Source organism: Poecile atricapillus, chromosome 1, assembly GCF_030490865.1.
Source record: "Poecile atricapillus isolate bPoeAtr1 chromosome 1, bPoeAtr1.hap1, whole genome shotgun sequence".
Taxonomy (NCBI): domain Eukaryota; kingdom Metazoa; phylum Chordata; class Aves; order Passeriformes; family Paridae; genus Poecile; species Poecile atricapillus.
This window is the reverse complement of record NC_081249.1, coordinates 33,516,603-33,540,235: the sequence shown is the minus strand read 5'-3', so window position 1 is coordinate 33,540,235 and position 23,633 is coordinate 33,516,603. Positions and strand designations below refer to the sequence as shown.

The 23,633-nt window shown below is 39.2% G+C and overlaps 1 protein-coding gene across 8 annotated transcripts in view; it reads right to left on the bottom strand.

The window, feature by feature from the left end:
- Positions 1-23,633, bottom strand: part of JADE3 (jade family PHD finger 3) — a 64,530-nt gene that overhangs the window by 21,775 nt on the left and 19,122 nt on the right. For all 8 annotated transcript variants that reach the window (XM_058854612.1, XM_058854569.1, XM_058854559.1 and 5 more), the window contains 2 exons: positions 10,672-10,731; positions 9,452-9,534 (listed from right to left, as the gene is read on the bottom strand). In XM_058854612.1, coding sequence (XP_058710595.1) covers positions 9,452-9,534; positions 10,672-10,720 — 132 coding nt within the window. In that variant the 5' untranslated portion in view covers positions 10,721-10,731. The remainder of the gene's footprint in view (positions 1-9,451; positions 9,535-10,671; positions 10,732-23,633) is intronic.

Sequence of the window (23,633 nt, the reverse complement as noted above, 5' to 3'; positions counted from 1 at the left end):
TATCTTCATGTACCCTTTTCAATTTGACAGTATCAGACCTGTTATGCCTACTCCAAAAATTCTCAGCTGTTCTTGGAAACCATCAAGTAAACATTATTAAAAAAAGTCTCTGTGCTAAAAAGATACTGAAATAGCTGCTGGTGACCTGGAACATCAGCATTACTTCATTATGTTCTACAGCTGTATCTCATATGGGCAGCCAGGAGACCAAGCTGACCGAGGGTACTCAAACCTACGGACTCAAGGGTCTTGTATTTGCTATTAACGTGTTATCTGCCTTGGTTCAGAACAGACTGTTCACTGCTGTCTTCTGTATAAAACTCCTCAGGTACCTAACAGGCCTATATTAAAATATGAATGTCAAGAGCAAAAACATTGAGACTGCAAGCATCCATTCTTTTTCAAGCACTATATGTACACAAAAATAAAATGTAAAATGATTTATGCCACTTAAAAGGCATTTTAGTTTTCTGTGTTACAGGTACAGAGATGGGATTATGAGAAGCACTAACAGGGCACAATTCCAAAGAACACCAGAAGGAAAAGGTATGATACAGGAGAAGTGCAATGACTGCTTTAATTACTAGAAAATATATTTCTCAAATCTTATCTGAGGAGTGCTTTACAAACTACCTTTTAAGCCACTGACAGAATATAAAAGTGAAATACTTCATATCAAACCCACTATTTCTTAATCACTAGATGAAAAGTGCTACTAAAGACATCAGTATTCTAACTACATAGCTTAGCAGCAAATCTTCTGATTATCCATTACAGATGCAAACTGTATCTCTATTTTTAGAGCACAAACTCCCTGGAGCATGAACTTCTGCTGGGTTTCTTTTGACTGTTGTAAGTACTGACCACACCATCACCACGCCACACCAGTAAGTTCTCTGCTTAAGACTTTAACAATTTACAGTAACAATTAACAAGTAACAATTTACAGGTACCACTGAAGGTCAAAGATTTAATCAATAAAAAGATTAACTGTTGAAACCTTAAGGGACTCCAAAACTCAGCTAAGACTTCCTAAGAATTGCCTGTTCATACTCATGATTAACAGTGCAATTGAGGATTTCCTGCAGACACTTGGAATCATTACGATCTTTAGCTCTAGTCATTCTTCATTTCTTCACGTGTGCCAAAGCAGGGTCTTCCACCAGTAAAATACTCTCAGTGGGCATCATATGAGAATACTCAGTCTGTATTTCCTTTGTTGTGGAAGTAAACCAAAACACTCAGGGGACCCAGAGAGAGTTTTCTGACAAATCAAGTAAACTCTACTTCAGCAGTCAGCCTCAAGGCTATTGAACTAAGCCATCTACACAAAGAGCAGCACACATGCCTTCAGGATTTAGATAGCCAGCTTCTTCTTATGGCTGCTTCTTTTCCAACATTTATTTGAAAAACAATGTTGCTCCTTTACTGTGTCCACAGAACAACAGCTAGTCTTCTCCACAGCAAACACTCTCCCCTCTTGCCAAGAACCACCCGCACTTCCAGTTAGCCCATGAAGTGCAGTGGTCATCTTTCAATCACCCCAAAGTAATCCTACTTCTGACTTTATATAAAGCACAACCCCTCAACTTTATTTTAACATCAACTGTAATATCATACATATTGAAAATACCTGAAAAATGAGCACGCCAAGGCTAGGCTTATAAGGCATTCCCATCCAGAAACATCACTCCTCACTACCAGACTCAGCTGATCCCAAGTGTCCTTAGAACACAACAGAACAGAGCTGAGCTATAACCAAGTGCAGTTCCCAGAGTCTGCTGCATACACACAGAAGTGGGAAACTCTGCACCACTCAGAGCCTCCCACTACTCACAGTAGTTACTGTGTGACAGTGGGATTTTTTAAAAATAATTTCTAACAAAAAGAGCATGAAAGTACAAAAAAGTTTTAGCCTTATCATGCAAGACTGCTTGGTCTGAACTTAAAATTTCATTTTGCTGCTAGGATTTTTTTACTTCAACCACAAACAGTGCAGCACTTTGACTAAGTTACATCAATGAAATGTTTCTGCTTATGTCATCGTCTCATAAGCTAATTGTTACCATTTCATTAAGAACTTCTATTACATATTTCATGCTTTAGAACTGGGGCTTAAATCTAGAATGAAAGACCTTCTTCTTTAATCATGTTGTGATTTTACACCCAGCCTGAAATGAAACACTACTCAACCACTCGCTCAACCCCTCCCCTGTCTTCCTCCCCTGCAAACCCAGTGAAATGGGGAGGAAAATCAAAGTAAAACTTGTATGTTGAGATAAGAACAGTTTAATAATTGAAAATAAAGTCAAATACAATAATAATGGTAAATTATAGTAACAATCACGATAATAAAAAGGAAAAAAGCCAAACAAGTGATGCACAATACATTGCTCACCACCCACTGACCAGTGCCAGATTCTGCTCCCCAAACCCAGACAAGCTCCCCTTCTGGGTAACTCCCCCAGTTTACGTAACAATTCTGTGGTGTGGAATATCCCTTTGGTCAGCTGTCCCAGTTATGCTCCCTCCCAGTCTTTTTGGTTTTGTGGTCTGTTTATTTTTTTATTGTGTACCTCCTCACTGACAGGGCATGAGACATGTAAAAAAAAGTCCTTGACTTGAGATAAACACAAATTACCAAACAACCAAAGTATCAGTGTGTTATCAACACCATACTAATTCCAAATCCAAAACACAGCACTGCAACAGCTATTGAGAAGTAATTAGCTCTACCGTTGCTGAAACCAGGACAGGTCAATATTAAGTGTTTTTCTCTGCAGTAGAGGTCTGTCTGCTTTTGCTGAGGAAATGAGAACCTCCTAGTCAGCTCTGCGGGACACACTGCCATCTATAAAGCCTTTAAAAGCTAAATTCTACAAAAAGTCTTGAGAATTACGGATGCTCTGTTCCCCCAAAGTACTAATAAACCAAGCAACAATCATATCAAAGATACTGTTCGTGTATTATATTTGTTTTTCAGACTTCTGAGTCCTATTTAGAAATTATGTTAGAAGAGTATGTCCGAGGATAATTGACTTCTTAGAATTTATTTGAAAATGCTTCACTGAAAGCCACCTATGATTTGAACCCAAACTCATTCTGGAAGCACTCTATGGAAATGCAGTATATTATCTTCCTCGCTGGACCCTGCTGTGCTTACTCTAAATAAATCAGGCCCTGAAACAAAGAATACCATTTTGCATAAAGTACCCCTATCCATTAAAGATATCAGGAAGAATACAAGTAATGCTATAGATAACTACAGTAATTTTACTAGCACTGAAAACAGAGAAGGGTCTTGACAAAAAAACGGCCTTCTACAAATCCCATCTTTGATGAACAATTCAAACATCAGATCTGCACAGGCATCATGTCAGGCACCTTCTGTTCATGACCACAGCAAACTTCAAACCACATAAAGAAAAAAATCAGTGAAATAGCTTTTCCAATACCCCTCTGCAAGCTACTACCGAAGCACGTATGAGGAAAAATAAATGGATTGTGTCACCTCTTAAAAATGAAGTGAAAGCCAGCACTTCTTGTGACATTCTCCATGCTTTCAGGTACTTTGATCAACTGCTTGCAAACTCCCAACACAGGTATCACTTGTCACAAGCATCTAGGCCATGACTGGGAACCACACCTCCAAGGCTTAAGTAAATTATGGGTTAACTGCCCTTGTTACAATCAAAGCCCACTATATGCTGGATTGCACATAATTGCTTCAGTCAGGAGGCTTCCCCTGCACCCAGCAGAGCTCAGCAACAGGCTTTTCAGTTCACACCCATCACTTAGGGAGTCAGAAGACTCACTGGTCAGAAACACAGACCTATGATTTTTTAAGAAGCCAGAGGAAACTACTATGTCCTGTCTTCCCTGCAAAAGTATATTAAATCTTTCACAGCAAACAGCTTGGAATGAGGGCCAGCATCTTCGCTAACCACATAACAGCTAGCATTTTCCTAGATTTTTAGTGTCCCTCTCAATGCACCTCAGAGGCCAAGTTTGGAATTCCACCATCAAACACTTGAGTTTATATGAAATGTAAATTACTCAAGAGTTTTTCCATCATGTTGAGGGTTAAATCATCTTTCTTTATTCTCCTTTGAAAGGATGTAGTAACTTTCATTCCATAAGCATCCCCAAGCACTAAGGCTTACTCTACTATTCTCAAGTACAGGCCCTCAGCAAACACTCACAACACAGCAGGTTTACACCTGTAATCACCTCATAAATAATAAAACAAAATTTAAATTCTAATACAACCTATTACAAGTGTAATATAGCCACATAGTATCTGAGCATAGCTTATTTCTGTATAGATATTTGACAGTATGTGCAAAAAACTGCCCATTTACAGGGGATGAAGTTCCAAGAACAGAATTTGGTGAGCTTATCCTGGAAAGGTAGAAAATTTTTTGTTAATACATTGCAACCTGGGCGTGAAGTTTCTCAACTAAGACACTTACCTTATAGAGAAGTACAGGAACTTAAGGCAGGTTTGCTTTGGTTGGTTGAGGGATTTTTGGCAGTAAAGCAAATAACAGGCAATATAAATTTCAAATGGAAATGAAACTACAGTTCCAGGCACATATACCAACTGGACTGAGAAACTTAAAATGTTAAAAATGCTGTGATAGACAGGAATATGTGTAGAATTAAATCTGTAGTTCTCAAATAGCTACACAATTTGACAAACAAGGCAGTAAATCCTAATGTTAAAACCCCCTACTCCCTAAAACTATTTTAATGAATTATCCAGGACTCAAGCAAATTAAATATTGTACTTTTCATCTAAGTAGCCATGAATCTTCCTAGCCTCCTTTTACAAGCAAGTATAGGAAAAGCCAGGAAATTGGATACTAAATCAATGCTACCTAGCATCATGTCTCTGACAGTATCTCATGAGCCAGAAGAATGTGCAAGAACATGTCAAATTTCCTTCTGGTTGCTGATCAGACATAAGCTTTGGATTTTGGGGTTAATCCTAGCAATCAATTTTTAATGTGGTATTATTTTATACAGATATTTTAAAAAATCTGTACTTGCTATCATCTGTCCAATTCCTTTTTTAATCTTGTTTCATTATCAGGCTCAACAACATCCTGTAGCAGACGAGCCCCCCAGCCTAATTGCATGAAAAGGATACACTTTTAATTGCTACAGATTTTCTAACTTTTGACCCCATTTTTCAATGCTCACAGCTGCCTTTTCTCTCCAGTTCTTCCATTACAAGGACAGACAGAACCGAAGCACTCTAGCTCTGCTGTTTCCAACCCATTCATACTTTACTGTTATGCCTGCTCATTCACTTCAAAGGTAAAATAGCTCAGCCTTTTCACAAGCAAGCTCTTCTACACCTTTCTGCATTTGGGTCGCCTCTTCCTAAAGAGTTCAAATAGCCCCAGACAGTAACTCAAAGGGGAAAATAAAAAAATCATAGAAGTAACTGATGAGTTTGCACCTCCAACCTTACATATTTTTTTTTCAATCAACTGACCTAAGCAGGCTAAAAAGTAGCTCATGGGTAACGCATGTTTGCCAGAGGTCTTGAGAGGCCTGTACACCTCATCCCAGATAATTCAGGATTTTCTAAGGTAAGCATGCACATAAAAGTGGCAATCTCTTATTACACATGGTACATGCAAAGCAATCTAATTTAACCACATTGTCCATTCATTCACACAACAAAATCAAGCACTTTCAAACTGCAGAGTCCATTTGCTGCCAAGAGTCTAGTCTTACAGGGTGCTTCTCAGGATCAAGACCAACGATTTATGTGGCACTAAAATGCCACTAAAAAGAGTTTCACGTACCCAAGTACTGAATGCAGACCATTTACTTTTGGAAGACAAGCTGCATTTCACATGATAATACAGCTGTCACAATCTGCAATGAGGGATTAAAAACTACTCTTGCTGTGAGATTCAAAACCTTATTTGCAAAGAGAGGTAGAATATTGCCATGTTATATGGAAAGGGTATTTAAAAAAAAGCACAGTGCTACCTTAACTTCTTTGCAGTTTCAAGAGGGAGACGGGATTGAAAAAAGATACACATAAATTTGAGTCTCATAAAGATCTCTTTTTTGTGATCCCACAAGCATAAGGGAAAGGACATGGTCAGTCATTCAGGACAGTCCAGCTAATGAGTTTTCCCTGCAAAAATGATTCCCACTACTTTGCCATCATTTTTTGCCACAGCTTTCATGGAGACAGGAAACTGCCAAGGTTTCACACTGAGCCAGACATCCAAATGCCTCCTACCCTGCTGCTCTACACAGCCTATTGCAGAGGGCTGTGAGTCCCTCCTGTCTATGTTTAACACCACAAATGGTATGAGGCCAACATCATCATAAAAGTCTCCAAACCAGCTATGACTTTGTATTATTGGTGTGTCTCTAACCTCAACACAGCTAATTTATTCACAGTAAAATGCTAAAGCTAAGTGGGTAACAGAAATTTTAAGTCACCATTTCAGCAGTTTGTGATGATTGTAATACAGAAGGGAAGCAGCAAGAAAGCAACACAGTCATGCTTTTTGACATTACCTACCGAAGCACCATAGTCTGAAAAAGCCTCATTATAAGCTTCCCTTGTTCTCACCTTCTTCTCCAAGAAGACTGGAGTAAGTTGAAACCAGGTCCAACCCCATAACATCCCTTCTGGATTGATACAGGCTCTGGAAATGGGCTTTGACATTTGCACTGTAACACGACACCTCTTGACCTGGCAGTAACACCAGATGACCCCAAACCCACCTGGATTGTAAAGCACCTAGAAGGCAATTCAAGGCAGAGCAGTCCTCAGATGCAGCCACTCATCACTTTTCACAGGCAACTTCAGAGGACACTGACATATTTAGGTAAGTCCTGAACTGGCACATGCATTCACTACTTGCTTGTTGGAGTACCAAACCCAAGCTTTTATTTGGAGAGAACCCAGGTACTCAGGTTGGGCTGGTGATGGTAGAGGAAGCAGAAGAAAGCGTATGTATTCACATGCAATTTATTTGAAAAACCAAGGCTTACTGGCATGAAATAAAAATTAATGCATGAAGACCATGAACAAAAATATTCCCTAACAACTATTTATAGCTTTGACCTTCTAGATTTTCTGCATCACTAACTCAAGAAACAGCCTGCTGCCTGGCAAGCAGAGGTGAATGAAAGGAGAGCAATGACAACTTGTTACAGAAAGGCCTTGCTAAAGAGATGCTGTCAGCCTGAAAACCTAAATTTCTATCTAATAGATATTAGACAACTATTAGTACAAAAAGCTTGTGAGATTACAACATGATTTTTGGAAGGGTGTGCAGTGGGGTCCCTTTTCAGTATTTGCTTTGCACCCCTGTCACCACTTGATGCATAAATAATCAATTTCAATGCTCTGCTGACAAAAGCATTTAATATAATACACTTCCCAGCATATGCTTTTCAAGGGGGTGAAGGGAACGCTTGCTTTTAGTGGAACAAAAGCAGAAACTTTTAACCAGAAGTCTTGTGTTCAAGAGATATAGTACAACTGTCACCTTCCACTTCCTTTCCAGGAGAATTTAGTTTTTTTCAGGGATCTTTTAAATATTGTACTCAGGACATTCTTTCCAAAGAGGATATATTCTGAAGTTTGGGATAAACTTTTTTTTTTCTTCTTTTTTCCCCCCCAGAAGGAGAATCCTAAATCAAATATGACAAAGAGATTCCAGCACTACTCGAAGGATTACAGAATGAAATAGACTTGTTAAATTTCAAGTGTATATTCCAGATTTTGTTCCTCAAAGTTTCATATCTTCAAGCATTAAAGGAATCAAAATTTTTCCTCGGAACTGGTAAAAGGCAGGAAAAATTATCTCAAAAGGAGGAACTGAAAACACTGCTCATTTTAACTCCTAGAACTTATGCAAACAAATCACTTGTATGCTACATAGATGGACCACATCTTCATAATTATTGTTTTAATATACATATGCACATAGAGAAAGAATGGAGCAAACTTAAAGAAGGCTGTAATAGGGCAATCTCTAAGAGGAAGAGATACAAGAAGAAAACTGAATGGCTGGGCAGAAAGAAGGGATTGGTAGGGGACTAGCACTGAGACGTATCTGAAACATCAACAAGCCTGGCAATATATGTGCTTCAGCTCCCATTTACACAGCTTAACTGGTAACAAAGTTACTGCTTAGGCACACATGAGCAGAACTTACAAGACCTCAGTAGTCACAGACTGTTTTCACATTTAAATTCTTACAGAACCATAATCCTCATAACAACATCTTAAAGGCAAAAAGCTTACTGGGTTTTTCTTAACCTTCTTGGTGGCTGCATATAAAACACTACATAGCTAGTTCTAGCCAATTTTATTTTTTAGAACTTTTTTTTTGCATTTTCTTTTAGAAATGTGAGTTTTCTTGAATTGACTTGCAGTAAGAATTAATCTTCCAAAGAAATGACACATTCTGTATCATTTACCCTGTTCTTACTACACCAAACCCACCCAGTTAGCAGCATTTAGAAAAGAAGTATGAGGCACACTTGCTGAATAGCTTAAGCTATAGGAGCACAATCTACATATTTCACATAGCTTTGCACAGCAGTAACCACTCAGGTAAAAAGCTGCTGGTATAGTAAACAACTTCTGGGACGTAACTTCAAATTCTGTAGAAATTAAGTGGGGCCTGTCAGTCTTTTTTCAGCAGTCATACTAAAACTCTGAAGGACTCATTCCGAGGCAATGTGATAATAAGTAAGGGGAATTAGCTGCAAGAAATATTTCTCCAATTTGCAGTCAGTATCTGACTTCAGCCCTTAGGAAAGCAAGCACAAAATCTGGAGAAGGCAGCCAACAAATCTTCCACTAAGAGGGGCTACCAATGGAATGGTTGACAGGACAGCTTTGGGCACTGGATTGTGCATACATATCAATTTATTAAATGGGTCAGTACAGGTCCAGTGACAGTGGTGGTAAGTGTTGAGGTTCTAACAGGTGGAGATGGCAGAGTAAACAAAAAAGCTACATTGATAGTAAAAAGCCAAGAATAACGAAGTAGCAGTGCAACCACTGCACATACATATCTTACCCACTTAAGTCCTGCTGTTTCATCCTGAAGCAAAAAGACAGTATCCTTCCTAAACACACACATATGAACAACTTTTCTGTGCTATGCTCTCAAATCCTAAGACCATACCAGCTTTTGCCCATTTCAAAATGATATTAAAATTCCAGGGAAAGAAGGAACTGCATGTTACTATCTGCAAATGCCGTAAGTCATTTTGGTCCATCAAACACCAGAGTTCCTGTAATACTCACACGGTGAGGAAAATGCGGGTTCACAGAGAACTTGACAGGTGACAAAAGGACTTACCAGCACTAGATTCATAGCTCACTTCTTCAAGGCTTAGAAACATGAAAACTGTATGAAAGAAATCTAGCAGTGAACAACCCAGTTCTTACCTCAGCAGGCTTCTTTTGTTCATTTGCTGGTGTTTTTGACTTGCTCCTGTATTTAGAACAAGAAGAAAAGGAAGTGGAAGGACCTGTTAAAAAAAAGAAGAAATAAAAAAGGATCATTATAGCTCAGTTCAATTCATTTGATTTTTCCAGTAAAACACAAGGCACTCCAATCTCTTGAATTATAATTTTTGACAAGATGTGGGAAAAAAAAACCTGTTAGGCAGTCTGTAGGCTTAATTTCAGCTCCTCCTGTTCTACTCATTCTTTATAAAACCACAGCACACCAAGTTTATGGGTACATTCTGCTCTGCCCAATACAAGCATGAGTAAACAGAAACAAGCAGACAGACTGCTTTCCTTCATTTACTTCCCTTCTAACAAAGTGGAAGAAAGAGTAATACAGAGTTTGAAAATGCTCAAAAAAAAAAAAAAAACAACCCAAAGAACAAAGTAATGACACTAAAATGTGCTAACAAGAGATACAAAAAACCCATATTGTGGTATCTTAGATGTTTCTGACAAAATGTTATTTCATCAGAGGATACATCAATGACTTGCAGCGAATATCACAATGAATCATTGTTATCTATAGAGCTATTAGATAGGCACAGGTTTAAAAGAAAAAACAAGACCCTGCCACACAGGGTTGTTCCGTTTTGGGTTTCTTGCATATAAAATGGGAAGATATTTAGGTGGATGTCCGCCAAGGAAGACTTGAAATGTAACTTTACTAAATTGTTGAACAGACCAAAGTGGATTAGATCAAGAATCAGTATGAGATAATGTAACAATCAGTATACTGATTATAATTCTAACACATTAATGTTCAAGTAACTTGCCACCCCCAACTGTTTTAATGTTGAAGCTCTGCATACCATGATACAACAGGATTCTTTTTAATATAATAATCACAGAATAGAACCCTGGGCAGTAAAATTTCTCTTGATTTACAAATTTCTTCTTGCCAACTATGAATAAGAAAGATATACAAGTTTCTCTTGAAATTCTAAGTATACTCAAAACTACCCTTATAAGATCCTTAGCCCTATTTTCCTCCTGTAACATGATTCAGAACACCAAAGACCACAAATGCAAAAAGAAATCAATCAAGAAATATGTTTTTTCTTGAATTTTAAGAGGTGCAACGGTTTGCCCTCAAACCACAGAAGGAAACCACAAGGGGGTGATAGACCAAATAAAAACTAGCAGGTATTACTTACTCTCATTGTCTGAACTGTCACTGGTGCTTAGATGCCTGTGGCGTTTCATCCTGACGCATCCTAAAGAGTGAAAAAAAAAAAAGTTGATGGCAACCGTTCTACCAGAAAATCACCAGCTGCTGGCTGACACCAAGTTCCTCACACTAAAGGCAAAGCTCCTCTGAAGAGGTCTCAGGCATTGAAATAATCCCAGTTAAGTCATTATGTTTTATTTCTGTAAGCAACTATTAGATCACAGTACTATTTGTGAAACTGAGCACCCTCAAAACCAGCATGCCTCTGCTGGGCAGAGCTTGCTTTTAATTTTGCAGAAAGAAGTGCAACCCGCCAGCTGATTCCCGGCAGGGCATGAGCGGTGCACTGCTCGACTCAATGTCCCATCTGTTCAGCTGGAGGAAGAGTTGCCATGGTGGCAGTAGCTAGCTGAGAGACGGGTGGAGTCCAGGAAATAAGGTGGATGCACAGTAAGGCAAGGATTTAGAAATATAACATACCTTAAAAAAACCTGAACAAAGAAACAAATTTAAAAAAGTAGAAAGCAAACTTAAGGCATCCATGCAAAGCAAAAGGAAGATTTTAAATAGCTACAATCATAGAAAGCAGTACTGATGCAATTTAAGTCATCTGATCATCATTTATTTCATAAGCAATGTGGTTTTCCCAAGTTTGAGAAGGGATCAAGAGTACCACTGAGAAATACTTCAGTGGCACTGCACCAGCTGCATTAAAAAAAGGTATTGAGCTTTTCAAAATTTATTTTTTAACATGTAATGCTACAGAGAGAGGTGTAGAAGAACTTTCTTCACCTCTCCTTAATAAAAGAAAAATCAAAATGGTTATTAGCTATATACTCTAAATAAGTGCCAAGAAAAATCCATATACATTCTTATTAGTCCTGCCACTCTATAATATTCAATGTTACGTTTGTTAGTGAAGGCTCAGTAACAGTTCACAATTAATAGCAGTAAATAAACCCTATGTTTGTAATGGATTGAATGAGAAAATCAATAAAGAAAACAAGTAAAAACTAATTCTGCAGGAATATACAAGAATTCGATTTTTTTGCTTGTTTTTGAGCAGAAGATAGGCCCAAGCAGGTTACAGATAGCTGAACCTGAAATGTCTGCAGTACTCTAAGTGCCAGCTTGGCTATACCTGAAATGTAAGCAGCTTCATTGCTTAAACATAACCACATGCCATTAAAAAAAGCAACACAGCTGAATATCCCATTTGATAAGAACTCCACATTAGTTACTGTACAATGGGTCTTGAGATTATCCAAATACCACGGGATAAACAAGATCACCAGACAAGAGAAGCCTGCCCAAAGGCTTTGAAGAGATTGAAATTGAATTGTTTGCAGCACAAGTGTTTAATTTAGTGGAAAATTTCAGCAGTCTTTGTATTTAAAAGAGTGAGTTTACTGAATCTAAATGCAGTGATTACTCAAAGTTTAAATCAATCCCTTCAACCTGTTATAAAAAAAGATATTGTCCACACTCCTGAAAGCAGACAAAGGAAGCGATGCTTCCAGTTTTCAAGAAAGCAGATACAGAACTTCTGAGTCAAGTATTTAACCTGGGGGAAGACAGAAGACACAGGACAAAGGTCATTTGCATCACCACTTAAGCAACAAAAAAAAATTCCATTAAATAACAAATAATTTCCCATTAATTCACCTTCTCACAGCTCAGACAACATAGGGGAGACAAGGCAGCCATGCTATATGTACAGGCCAGTGTCCAAGAAAAGAGTGATATCAAAAATTAAATACCCGAAACACTACAGGACTTGTCTTCCAGTGAGAAATATAAGGTAGCTTGTACAGAGGAAGAAACTTCCATGAAGCTCTTGGACAAAAGCTATTTGACATGTAGAAGGCACTTGGGTGAGAAGGACTTGCCTTTTTAGATGTTTTGGGGGCACCAGGCTTGAAGTTTGCTGCAGGGTACTGCAGGCAGGTCTAGAAGACTACTTGCAAATTGCCAACATGAGAAATTGAAAGGCATGGATTTTAAACAAGAGCAAATAAAGTTGTACTGCCTGCTTGAGAGCTTGCACTCCAGGCCAAACCCAGCCCCTTGGAGTACGCAAATCCTCCTAAAAAATGCAGGCTCTGCCCAAGACAACTTAGCTGCTGGAAGGCTTCATCTCCAAACAACCTAGCTTAAAAAAGACCATCAGGTATGTTATAAGACCTTGGAAGACAAAAAGAAGGGTCAAGGTGAGCTGTATTCCCCACTTCAATTTCTTAACAAGTACTTCCATTTCTTAGCAAGAAATAGAAATGCTTGCTACTTTGGTTTTATGTTCAGATGAAATTTTGAGCAATTGTTAAAAGGCACTGAAAGCTTACAGCAGGCGATCCCCATCTCTTAGAGTACATACACACACACACACACACACACACACACACACACACACACATATACACACTATATATATTGTTGCATATAAACATGCAGCAATAAAACATTTTCACTCTGTCCTAAGGACATCTTTCTGCAGAGCATAACATGAGCATTCAATTGGAGTAGGATCAAACATGAGGTTGAGAGAGACAACTACAGGACAGAACACCCAGGAAGCCTGGAGTTCTGCCTGGGCAACTGAGAAACAAGAGCAGAGATGCCTATACTTCAAAGTCAGCTTATATAGAAATGGCAAGTGTAACAAAAACTTTAGCCCAGAAAGCACACCTCTGCCAACAACTCCATGAGGGTAGAAAAACAAACAAACAAACACACACACTGAACAAAAGTAACAAGGTGTTATTTGAGAACTTGTTTTGTAGCAGCTCAAGCAAGAGATTTACACCTCCATGATAGCAGACAGAAAGAGAACAAGTAGTCACTGAGGGCAAAAATCCCTAAATAGTAATAGTACCGGATTCCTGCCTGATTTTTTCAGCAATATTAACCACATCAACAGTGTATAAAAATCCACAGTTACAATAAGTTACAGGTGTGCTGTGTTTGGCAAGTCAGGTTATTTAAGTGCTAACAGGCTACAAGTTCACCCTATGTCTCCACACAATGCAGGAGGACCCAGAGCCTCAGCACCATTCAGCAGAGACCACCTCTACACTGGACTTCACTTTTCTTTTTAACAGAGAACTCCTTTCCTGTACCCTTGTGTACACTGGGACTGCCATACAACTTCCATCTCACTTCCACCGCAAAGCATGAGGTCTCATCAGAAAGGCTCCCTGATAATGATGCTTCCATTCCCTAGACACTAGAGAGGGATCCCAAAGTAACATTCATTCAGTGGGAAAGCTCCTGCCTCACTTCACCTGCCTGTGAAAAATAGAGAAGAATCAGCAGCTCCTCAATTCAGAAAAACAGGGGATACCCCCTTCTCCCTGCACCCCCATGAAAACTGATAACGTTTCTCACCTTCAGTCCAAAATCCCCAAAGCAGACTGGCATCCTTCTGTTTGTCAGGCATCTTGCAAATGGGCATGCTGAACTTCTTGACTGAATAGACTTAAGTTCTAACATTTACACTTTCTAGCAGTTCCAATGTACTAGCTAAGGGAGTGTAAAGCAACTCAACACTGAAACGTTATTGCAGAGCAAGATAAATGTGGCTCCACCTCCCCCCCCCCCCCCCCCCCGACCAAATGCCTGGAGAAAATCCTTGGTTCTCAGGCACTAGACCACAATTCTCACTAACTTAGAAAGTAAGTAGGGATGCTTTGGCTATGGACTTGAAGAGTACGCAGGCATTATAGGCAATCACAAGATTACTTCAAAAATTATCATTAAAAATACAAACATAATATACTTAGTGTGTTTTTGCCCATTTTTTTTCTTTTTTTTATCCGCAGAGGGACTAACATCTTATTAATCACTTGTATGACAACATATACAAATCCTAAAGATGCCCACCCTTCAGGGATCTTCTAACTGAAAACTGAAAAACAGAAGCAGCAGTAAGAAATCATCATGTCACAAGGAAAAAGATGTGAAACTCTCAAGGCAATTACTGCAATGAAATATTTGCTGGCATAATTTTTAATATGGATTACTAGAGTTATTCCTAAACTTGAACCATATTCTGCACCTGTTGCACATCTGACTTGCCAAGCCACGGCTGCACATTTATGCCAAATTTGCTTGAAGCAGCTTAAGACATGAACTGCAACTTTAAAAAAGAAAAGCCAGCCTCACTGCTTGCTGTCACCTTAACAACTGAACGCAGGTCAAGATGCCCTGAACCTTTTTGTGTGTTTAAGCAGAAAACAACCCTAGGAAAACCTCAGCCACAGACAGCAACATTGCATTGCCAGCTTTCCCTGGCTTCCAGAAGGCTGCTGTACATATTGGGAATTTTGCCCTGGAGACAGAACTGATGCTTGTATCCAACACATCACTGCACTTTCAAGGAAAGCCAGGAAAAAGCCACCCTGCACTCACCGGGCTGAAATTAAAACATGGATCCTGAGCTAAGAGGAATCAATACCTCAGCCAGCACGTGCAAGAATCTTAGGACAGCAACACTTGTATTTCCAAAAATCTAAGAGATACATTTTGAAATTAATGCTTTCTAAGTTATGTTTGCTCCTTTTCGCTAATTCACAAACAATGCATATATTACCAAGACACATACTGCATGTGTACGATTGTGTGTGTAATAACACACACATTGCTAAAGCGAACAAAAAGCAGCTACTTGCCTCTACCACCATTCTCTCCTGGCCCTGAGGAAAATCAATGTTGCACTGACTTAAGGCACTTCCCACTTTTGAAAAGCTAGTTACCATGGATTACTCAAAAAAATCACTCAAGCAGCTCATGTAAGTAGCTGACAGGTAACAAAATTTCAGAGCCTCATGCAAAACAAAAACCCATTTCAAATACCCAGAGAAACAAATAAAACAAATATTTTTTTTTTTCATTTTCAATTTGCATCAGAGTAAACAACTAAATTTACCAAATAAACTACTACATTTAGCCTCTTTTTCTAATGCATTCCTCTGGATAGTTCATCAGTAACAGCAGACACAAGGATGAGATATCACAGAGTCTGAATTTGTGCAGTATATTAGGCAAGACATCAGTGACAAGCGCACAAAATGAATCCTTAAAGCCAGCCAAGATTTCTGAGCAAAACAGTATCTCCAAGGAATAGCAGTGCTTCCTGGCTTCAGTTTGTTGCAGACAAAGGTTAAACACATCCATACACACTCAGTACCTGTTAGGACCTACAGAGATGGAAAACACAGAACCAGAAAATTCAAGAAACTGTTAAGCAAATATATCCTAGACCTGTGAGATTTTACTTCTTCACATCTTAAAATAGCACGACAAAAATGGAATTGGCCACAACAGTATGGAAATTTTCAAGTGGGACAAAAAGTAACCTACTTTACTTTATTAAAAAGAAAAACAGCATCTATGTATGAAAACCAAATGACAGACTACATGCAAATTTCAGATTAAAATTCTGTACTTATATTTTTACAATATGGCTTGTCTTAAAAAAAAAAAAAAAAAAAAAAAAGGCAGAGGCAGTAGGTAGCAATTTTCAAGTCTCCAAAATGTGGTTTATGTAACTGTTAAATTTAGATTAGGAGGCAAATTATCTTGAAAGGTCTCCAGGAAATGTAGTACAGTAAAACCATTTAAATAGGTCAGATTTCATAGTCAACTGCCAGGGAAATTACAAAATATGAATAGAGTTAATACAACCTTTCAAATAACTAGAGGAAGAGAAATCACTCGTGTTTGGGTTTATTATTATTATTTTTTAATATCTTATCTAATCTCACAAAAAGGCTATATAAACTGGAAAAAATACTCACTTAAAAACCTGGTGCAGCAATATTTGCTACACTGAAAAGGTTTGAAAGGTTAAACAATTCACAGAAGGGAACGTTCAGCAAAGTCACAACCTTAACAATCCTGTGATTGCTTTTTTATTTCACTCTAACCAGATAATTCTTAAAAATTTGTAGTATACTCCTAGTCTACTCAAGAAGCCCCTAATAGAGTGACCACATCTATCTTAGTCTCCCCTAACTCTCAAAATAAAATAATAAATTATTTTGTGAAGATTGTTCTGGGCCCATCATAAGATATGTTTTTTCTTGCTACTATTTTACACTAAGCCTTGATTAACATAATAATCTGTAATTCAACAAAGGAGGAATGCACCGGTTTTTAGAAGCAGCAGTACCAGCAACAACCAATTCCTTTGTTGTCAGGCAATAAATAACTGTAGCAAGCAAGGAAGTGCACATTACAGGAACCTGGTTAGTAACATGGGTCTGTATGAAGTAGCAACAAGACAGTCTCAAACTCTGTCTTTCTTGTATGTTGCCTCTTTATACAAAGCAATCTAGCAGTTGCCTCAAAGGTATTGCAGGTTTAAAAATGAGAAGAATAAAAGAAGTCCAAATTATCATATTCCAACATGACTTATCCCCTGAAATTGCTGAATTCTGGACTGAAGTCATCGGATAGATCATAAAACTAGGATGAAGAAACCCCAAATATAATCACACACACGCATTCATTGTGGCTTATGGGCCAAAAGGGAATCCTGACATCATTTCATGTGCCCTTTCTACCATGATGATCCATCATCCAGTCTAGTGCAAAGTACTTAATGACCATCACTCTGCCTTTCAAGTATAAAAAGAGGGTAATTGATGCGACTAAATATTAATAACATTCTCCAACGTCACAATAAAATACAGCACACCCCAAATACCTTTCCTGCCTTGAAAACAGAAGTAGTTTTTAATTTCTGGTACCATATCCATGCATTGACCCACTGCAAGGGCAGGGGAGCAGATTTACACCAGAGGCCTTTGAAATTGCCTGACACCTAGCAGCTTGTAAAAAACCAGAAATCCTCAGAAGAACAAATCACCAGCAACACGTGCAATGCCACCATTACCTCAGCAGAAACTCTCCAAGAGGCTACAAAGAAATTAAATTGCAATGTCTTCCCTGTGCTTTCCTGACATTCAGCAGTGACTGAGCACCCTTATTTTCATCTTTGAGGCAAGCTACTCGTGTTGTGCCTGTACACAGAACAGCCAGGTGGGCCAGGCTGACATGGAAATATTTCTGCTCATTAAACACACAGTTTTAGCATTAGCATCCTGAAGACGATACTGACCTCGGTAGAGTCAATTAAAATAAAAATAAACATAAGACTGCCATTAATTCAAGCAAATACACCACTGGTTCTGAGCTACTCTCTGCTTCAGTCCTCATTATCAATTTTCTACTCCTGAACACAACACTGGTTTTATACCAGCTGTTTATTAACAGGACTATCATTTTCCCAAAACAGCAGCAGAGATTTGGACACACAAAATTATTTCCTTCAAAACACCATATTGCATTTGAATGCAAGTCTGCTTTTAAAATAAAACAAAGAAACAAATCACTTCCTTCCCTAGAACCACAACCAGTCTGGTGCTGCCTGGCATCACCATGCTTACACGCCTGAAGTGTGTCTGCCTGGCTGCAGCCCAGTGAACACTCCTCACACCCACCTCCCAGCTCCTCTCACCCTCCTCCTGGCATCACTCCCAGACAGGGAAAAGCCTAAAATGAGGGTACATCCCTCAGGAAAGGGAGTCACGACCAGCAGGGTAGTGTGCCTGCCCACCCCAGCCAGATCCATCCCCTTGCTGTAGGCCCCTCCCTGGGGGAGCAAGGAAGTCTCCAGCATGATGAAATGAGGAACAAGTTCCCAATGGGAAAGTCACAATGATATTGAATACACAAGCACCACCACAAGCTGAGGTGGCCAGCAAGATATTGTCAAGGGCGATGCCACTACAGTTCTCACTTCCTCTGCTCAGCATCACATAAACTGTCTCTTGTCAGGCGGCTGGAAACAACACAGCAGCTAATTGATCCCTGAAGGAAATGCCCAGGAGGCAGGGGCCAGCTCACACGTGGCCCTCTAACTGCACCTGCACCAAGTGCCATGGAAAAGCACCTACCCCAGTTACTGATGCTCAGGAAGCTCATCCGCTTGGAAGAGCCTCAGCTGGGGAGACACAGTTATTGATCGTGTTCTGTCTGTTTTACAGGGCTTTCTCAGAAGAAAACTCATACTTGACTTAACACTAAGACATTCAAGAACCAAGAGACAAAAGAAGAAAAGAAAACCCCACTAAGCCCATTTACTAAATGAAGCTAAGGACAGTGTCTGTTTTGAAAAAAGACTGACGTGGATGCACAGCTACTAAAAATGGACCGGAACAGGTCATCACACCCTATGCTAAGCCAGGCAAACAAGGGGCTGCCTGCCCAGGGGGCTCAAACACCCAAAGACAGCCACGTGCCCTGTATCTGCAAGGAGACTGCAGGCACAGGCATGCCAAGCACTGGCAAGAAACAGGAGCAGCATACACTTCACCAATATGACTGAGCAGAAAAACCTCTGAGCGCTTAGCTGGGCTTTCTATTTTAAGAACTGGTATGATTCACGTTACCTTGGCTCTAAGTGTTTTTCAGTCCTCACCATATCTACCCTAATGATAAGCTCATATTAAGCAAGCACTGAAAGCCCTGACATTTCAGAGCTGCAGCGCAGAGCAGCCATACATCATGCTGGAGCCTCCGGCATCAGCAGGCAGCTGCATCCAGGTCTCCCAAGCGCATATTCTGTGACCTTGCCACTCACTGCCCTTCCTGCTGATGCACATGTGGAAACAAACAGAAGAAAAATCAGAAAAATCTCTACTATGCACTAAGTATTGTTCTGCTATTGCACAGTGATGAAACTGCAGGGAGAGGGGAGATGGGGACAAAAAAAAAACAAACCCACAGAAGTGTCACTACTTAATTGAAAACTAAGCAATAACCAGTATTAGACTAGCTCAAGTGAAGCCCCACTTTGCCCCATCTGCCTGATGTTGCCAACATTTGCCCACTTGTATCTTTTTTTGTTCTTCAGCTGTATTAATACATGCTTTCATGACAAAATACAGGTGCAGGAACTAGGATCACAGGCAGAAAATATTATCAAAGAAGGAAGGATCTAGAATTGTATGTGCTATTTGGGATTATGAAAAACTTTCGTATTAATAGCACAGGCAAAAGTTCTTATATCCTACAAAACACCTGCTTAAAAAATAATTCAATTTTTTTGTACTTTCTAATAAACATATTAAAGTAGGTTTCACTGTTCTTGCTTTGTTCTTTTCAAATCTCAAATAAAATAATCCAACAACAGCAGTCTGCATTAAATATTTTATCTGTTCTGACTCAGTCTTTTTTTTCACTTATAATGCTTTGAAGAGACTAACCACTTCACTGCAAAATTTTGCATCACCAATAAAACCTGAAGGATTGTAAAAGGCAGAAAACATCAATATGCATCTTTATACCCTACTCAAAAAAGTAAGAACACAAATATTTTCCTGCAGGAAACATTAGGCTGATAATTTCTTTCCTTATCTGACAAGAAATGACTGTCATTTACAAGTTGAAGTAAACAGTCTGGATGCTAGTTTTCCTCAAGTAAAAAGAATGCACGGAGGGGATCATTGGATAGGAACAATTAAAAGGAATGTACTGTCACAGCCAAAACCCTAAATAGTATTTGGAATATTTCAGATCACCGGTTGAATACTAACATTCTACTACATTTTCTAGCATTTCACATAACATGTATATATGCAATTGCCTTATTATTTTGGTTTTCCATGTCAAAACATCACAGCATGAGAAAACATTTACTATAAGGTTTCTTAAAACACTTTTTAGTTTAAAAAACGTTTTGAACAGACAAAAAATCTGTCTTAATAACTAATGGTTTAAAATTAATTTTAATATCCAGTCAATTAAATTAATGTTATGTACTACAATCTGTAATATACAAAACATCAAAGGACGCAGAAGGTCTTTTAGTCAAAGAGATTTAAAATAGATTTTAAAAAATAAACATCATTCCAGGTTTCTCCATATCACCAAAATGAGGTGGGGAAAAATCATTATGAAAGAGATACTACAGTCAACTGATGCTTGTCCATTTTTACGTGCAAAGTAAAGGCAAAAATCAAGTATTTTTCCCTGTCATAACATGAGCTGCAGCGACAACTAAATAGATAGATAGATAAATAAATAAACAAACAAATAAATAAATAAATAAAGCCCCAGTCCACTGGGGCTGATGCTACCCTGAAAAGAGGAAAGGATGATTCTATTCGTCCAAGGTTTCAAAAATGTCACATCTTGTTTGGGAAAGCAGTCAAGGGATGCATCCTGAAAACCACATAAGGTTCAATTTCTCATCAAATGGCCATGTTGAAGCCAAAGTACTTTTATATTTTTTAATGAGGGGACACACTGATCAAGACTGACCATTAACAGTCCTCTAAATTCCTCCTTCCTCTTCTGTCCTGCAGAAATAAACAAGATTTAAACGAGTAAGACTAGGCCATCACTATTCTACTGTTCCTAGTAGGAAACATGTCCTTTTCAAGCTGTGCTTAAGCTGAGCTGATGCAGGTGGCTTTTATGGCACAGGACAAAAGGTGCCAACCCACAGGGTGGATCACAAAGAACACAGGGACTCAAACAGGTGGACTCTGAAAGTAGAAGAGAGCACTCTCCATCCCCTGAGGATAAGGAACTATCACAGCTGACCTTCCAAAGCTGCCAAGGGGTGAAGTAATGAGTCTGCCTCCAAAGCAGATCTCTTGTCCACTCTGCACTCCTGTGCTGGCAAGAACAGAAATGCCTATGAGCAATGGAAGCAGGAAGGTGTTTCACCACATGTTTATTTAGCTGGTAAGAGCTACAAGATGCTGCAGCTGCTGCAATTGAATCCCATGCTGTCAAGAGCAGTACTAAAATCTCTGCTGAGAAACAGAAAGAGAAAAGATGTCCCAACTGAAAGTACAACTATGAAACTGAAAAAAGCAAACAAAACCACCTTTATAGCAGCATCACTCTTAAGACTCCGTGATGCAATGCAAAACCTGCAACTGATATGTTTTGTACATGCAACTCCACCTGGTCAGGGGTCAGGCCTGTAAAGAAGCTGCCTTCTCTGCAGGCTCTTACCTCACCCAGCTGCCAACATGGGGCAGACTGCAGCTGTACCAGTTACCAGGGGCTCTGCAAAGGAGAGAAGGCACAATCAAGCCTGCCCTTGGACTGGGGCAGAATAAAGCAACCCAGACTCTGGCCATCCACTTCACCAGCTCTGCAACACCAAAAGTGACTGGCTATTCACACAGAAGCTGTGATCCGGGGGCAGATCACAGATCAGGCATGTGCAGCTGCTCCCTCAGACATCCCTGCCAGTGAGGCAGAGAGCTGCTGGCCTACTCCAACATTAGCTAAGGTTTCCAGTTAATACATACACAGCCACACCACAGCACCTGTGAGACACTTCTAGGTCTGAGGAAGATGACAACATACACATTAACTAAATGTCTTTAAAAATATGGTATTTGGACATTCCCAAATTGCCTGTAGCCAGCTACTGTAGGAGGAGAACAGCACATTGATGCAAGAGAGATATACTTCTGGGAAGGCCCAAGAGCAGCAGCGACAAGCACCAACACAAGTCTGTCTGGTTTCATTTGCTACACCCACTCAGTGACACAGAGAAAGCTTTATGGATGAGCCACATTAGTGGATCACTCATTCATGCTAAGTGCAAGGCAGTATCTTCTAGCTCCCTCGACAGCATTGGAGAAGTATTTGCAGAATGTGAACCCCCAACTACAGCCATAAGGAAAGTTTGCCATGGCTTTAGTGTAAGAGATGAAACAGACTGAGACTATCAGTGAAAGGAGGATGCAGAACAGGGGAGATCTGTTTTAAGTGGCAAAGAGAAGCAACAGAATGAAGAGACTACTCACAGATTCTCATGGCCCAGGAGACAAGGAAAACAAAGTTACAGAAGAAACTTCAAGGGAAAGTAATTAAGTGAAGAAAAAAAGTCATTATGTACAAAATTACTTTGAGAAACTCCATACTATGGCATATTGCAGAGGCTGAAAAGCAAACAGATTGAAGAAAATTAGGCAAAATGGAGAACAAGGACTATTAAACACAATGTCATGTCAATCTGCTGGAAAGCTCAAATTCAAAATTTTACAACAGAGCCAACAGAACTTTATAATGCTTTCTTTCCCTAGGTGTCCATGGCTGACCATTATCAGAGACAGCAACTGGCCTAATTGCATAGGGTAAATCATCTGAAACCACACATACTCATAACCCATTAATTCCCCTCGGTACTATGGATTTCACTGTTTTTTAATTCACCACTTCCTAACCTGAACTCTGTGGACTACAGATAGATGAGTATCTATAGGGCTGTGATAAATGTTGAAATAAGTACGTCTATCAGATAAAGGTTTTGGTTATGATGACCACAACTAGCAGAGATTCTGACACTTGACATACTGGTTCCTTTGAAGTTTGTTAATTGCTGTTCACCAAACTACTCTGGTCAAAATTATTAAGTAAAAGATTAAAGCATTCCCAGTGTACTTCAGTTATTGATTTTTAGTTTTCCTTTTTTAAGGAGAAATCAAATAAACAGTTGTACAAATACAGCCTACATCCATCTTAGGGCCCTGTCCACCTGAGATTTTCTTTTGGGTTCTCTTCTATTCTGCAGAGATTCAATCCCTTTAATAACTACACTTCCATGTCTCAAGTTTAAGAATCAACTACACTTACATTTTCTTTACTTCACCTTCCTAATATGGATAACTAAGAGTGTTCTCATGTGATTCTTACAGGTTTATTATCTCAAACCTTTCCAAGATACACATCTTAAGTTATTCTGTCTCTCTCCTCCCTCATAAGGAAACAACCCAAAACCTCCAGCCAGCACTGTATTGCTGCACTTTTGAATTCTGCAAGCTAAAATCTTAAAAACCTACTTAAACTACTTAGAAAAATGTAACCATGCTTAAACTTTTGCTTGTAAAGCCCAAACATGATAGCGATCCATCTCAT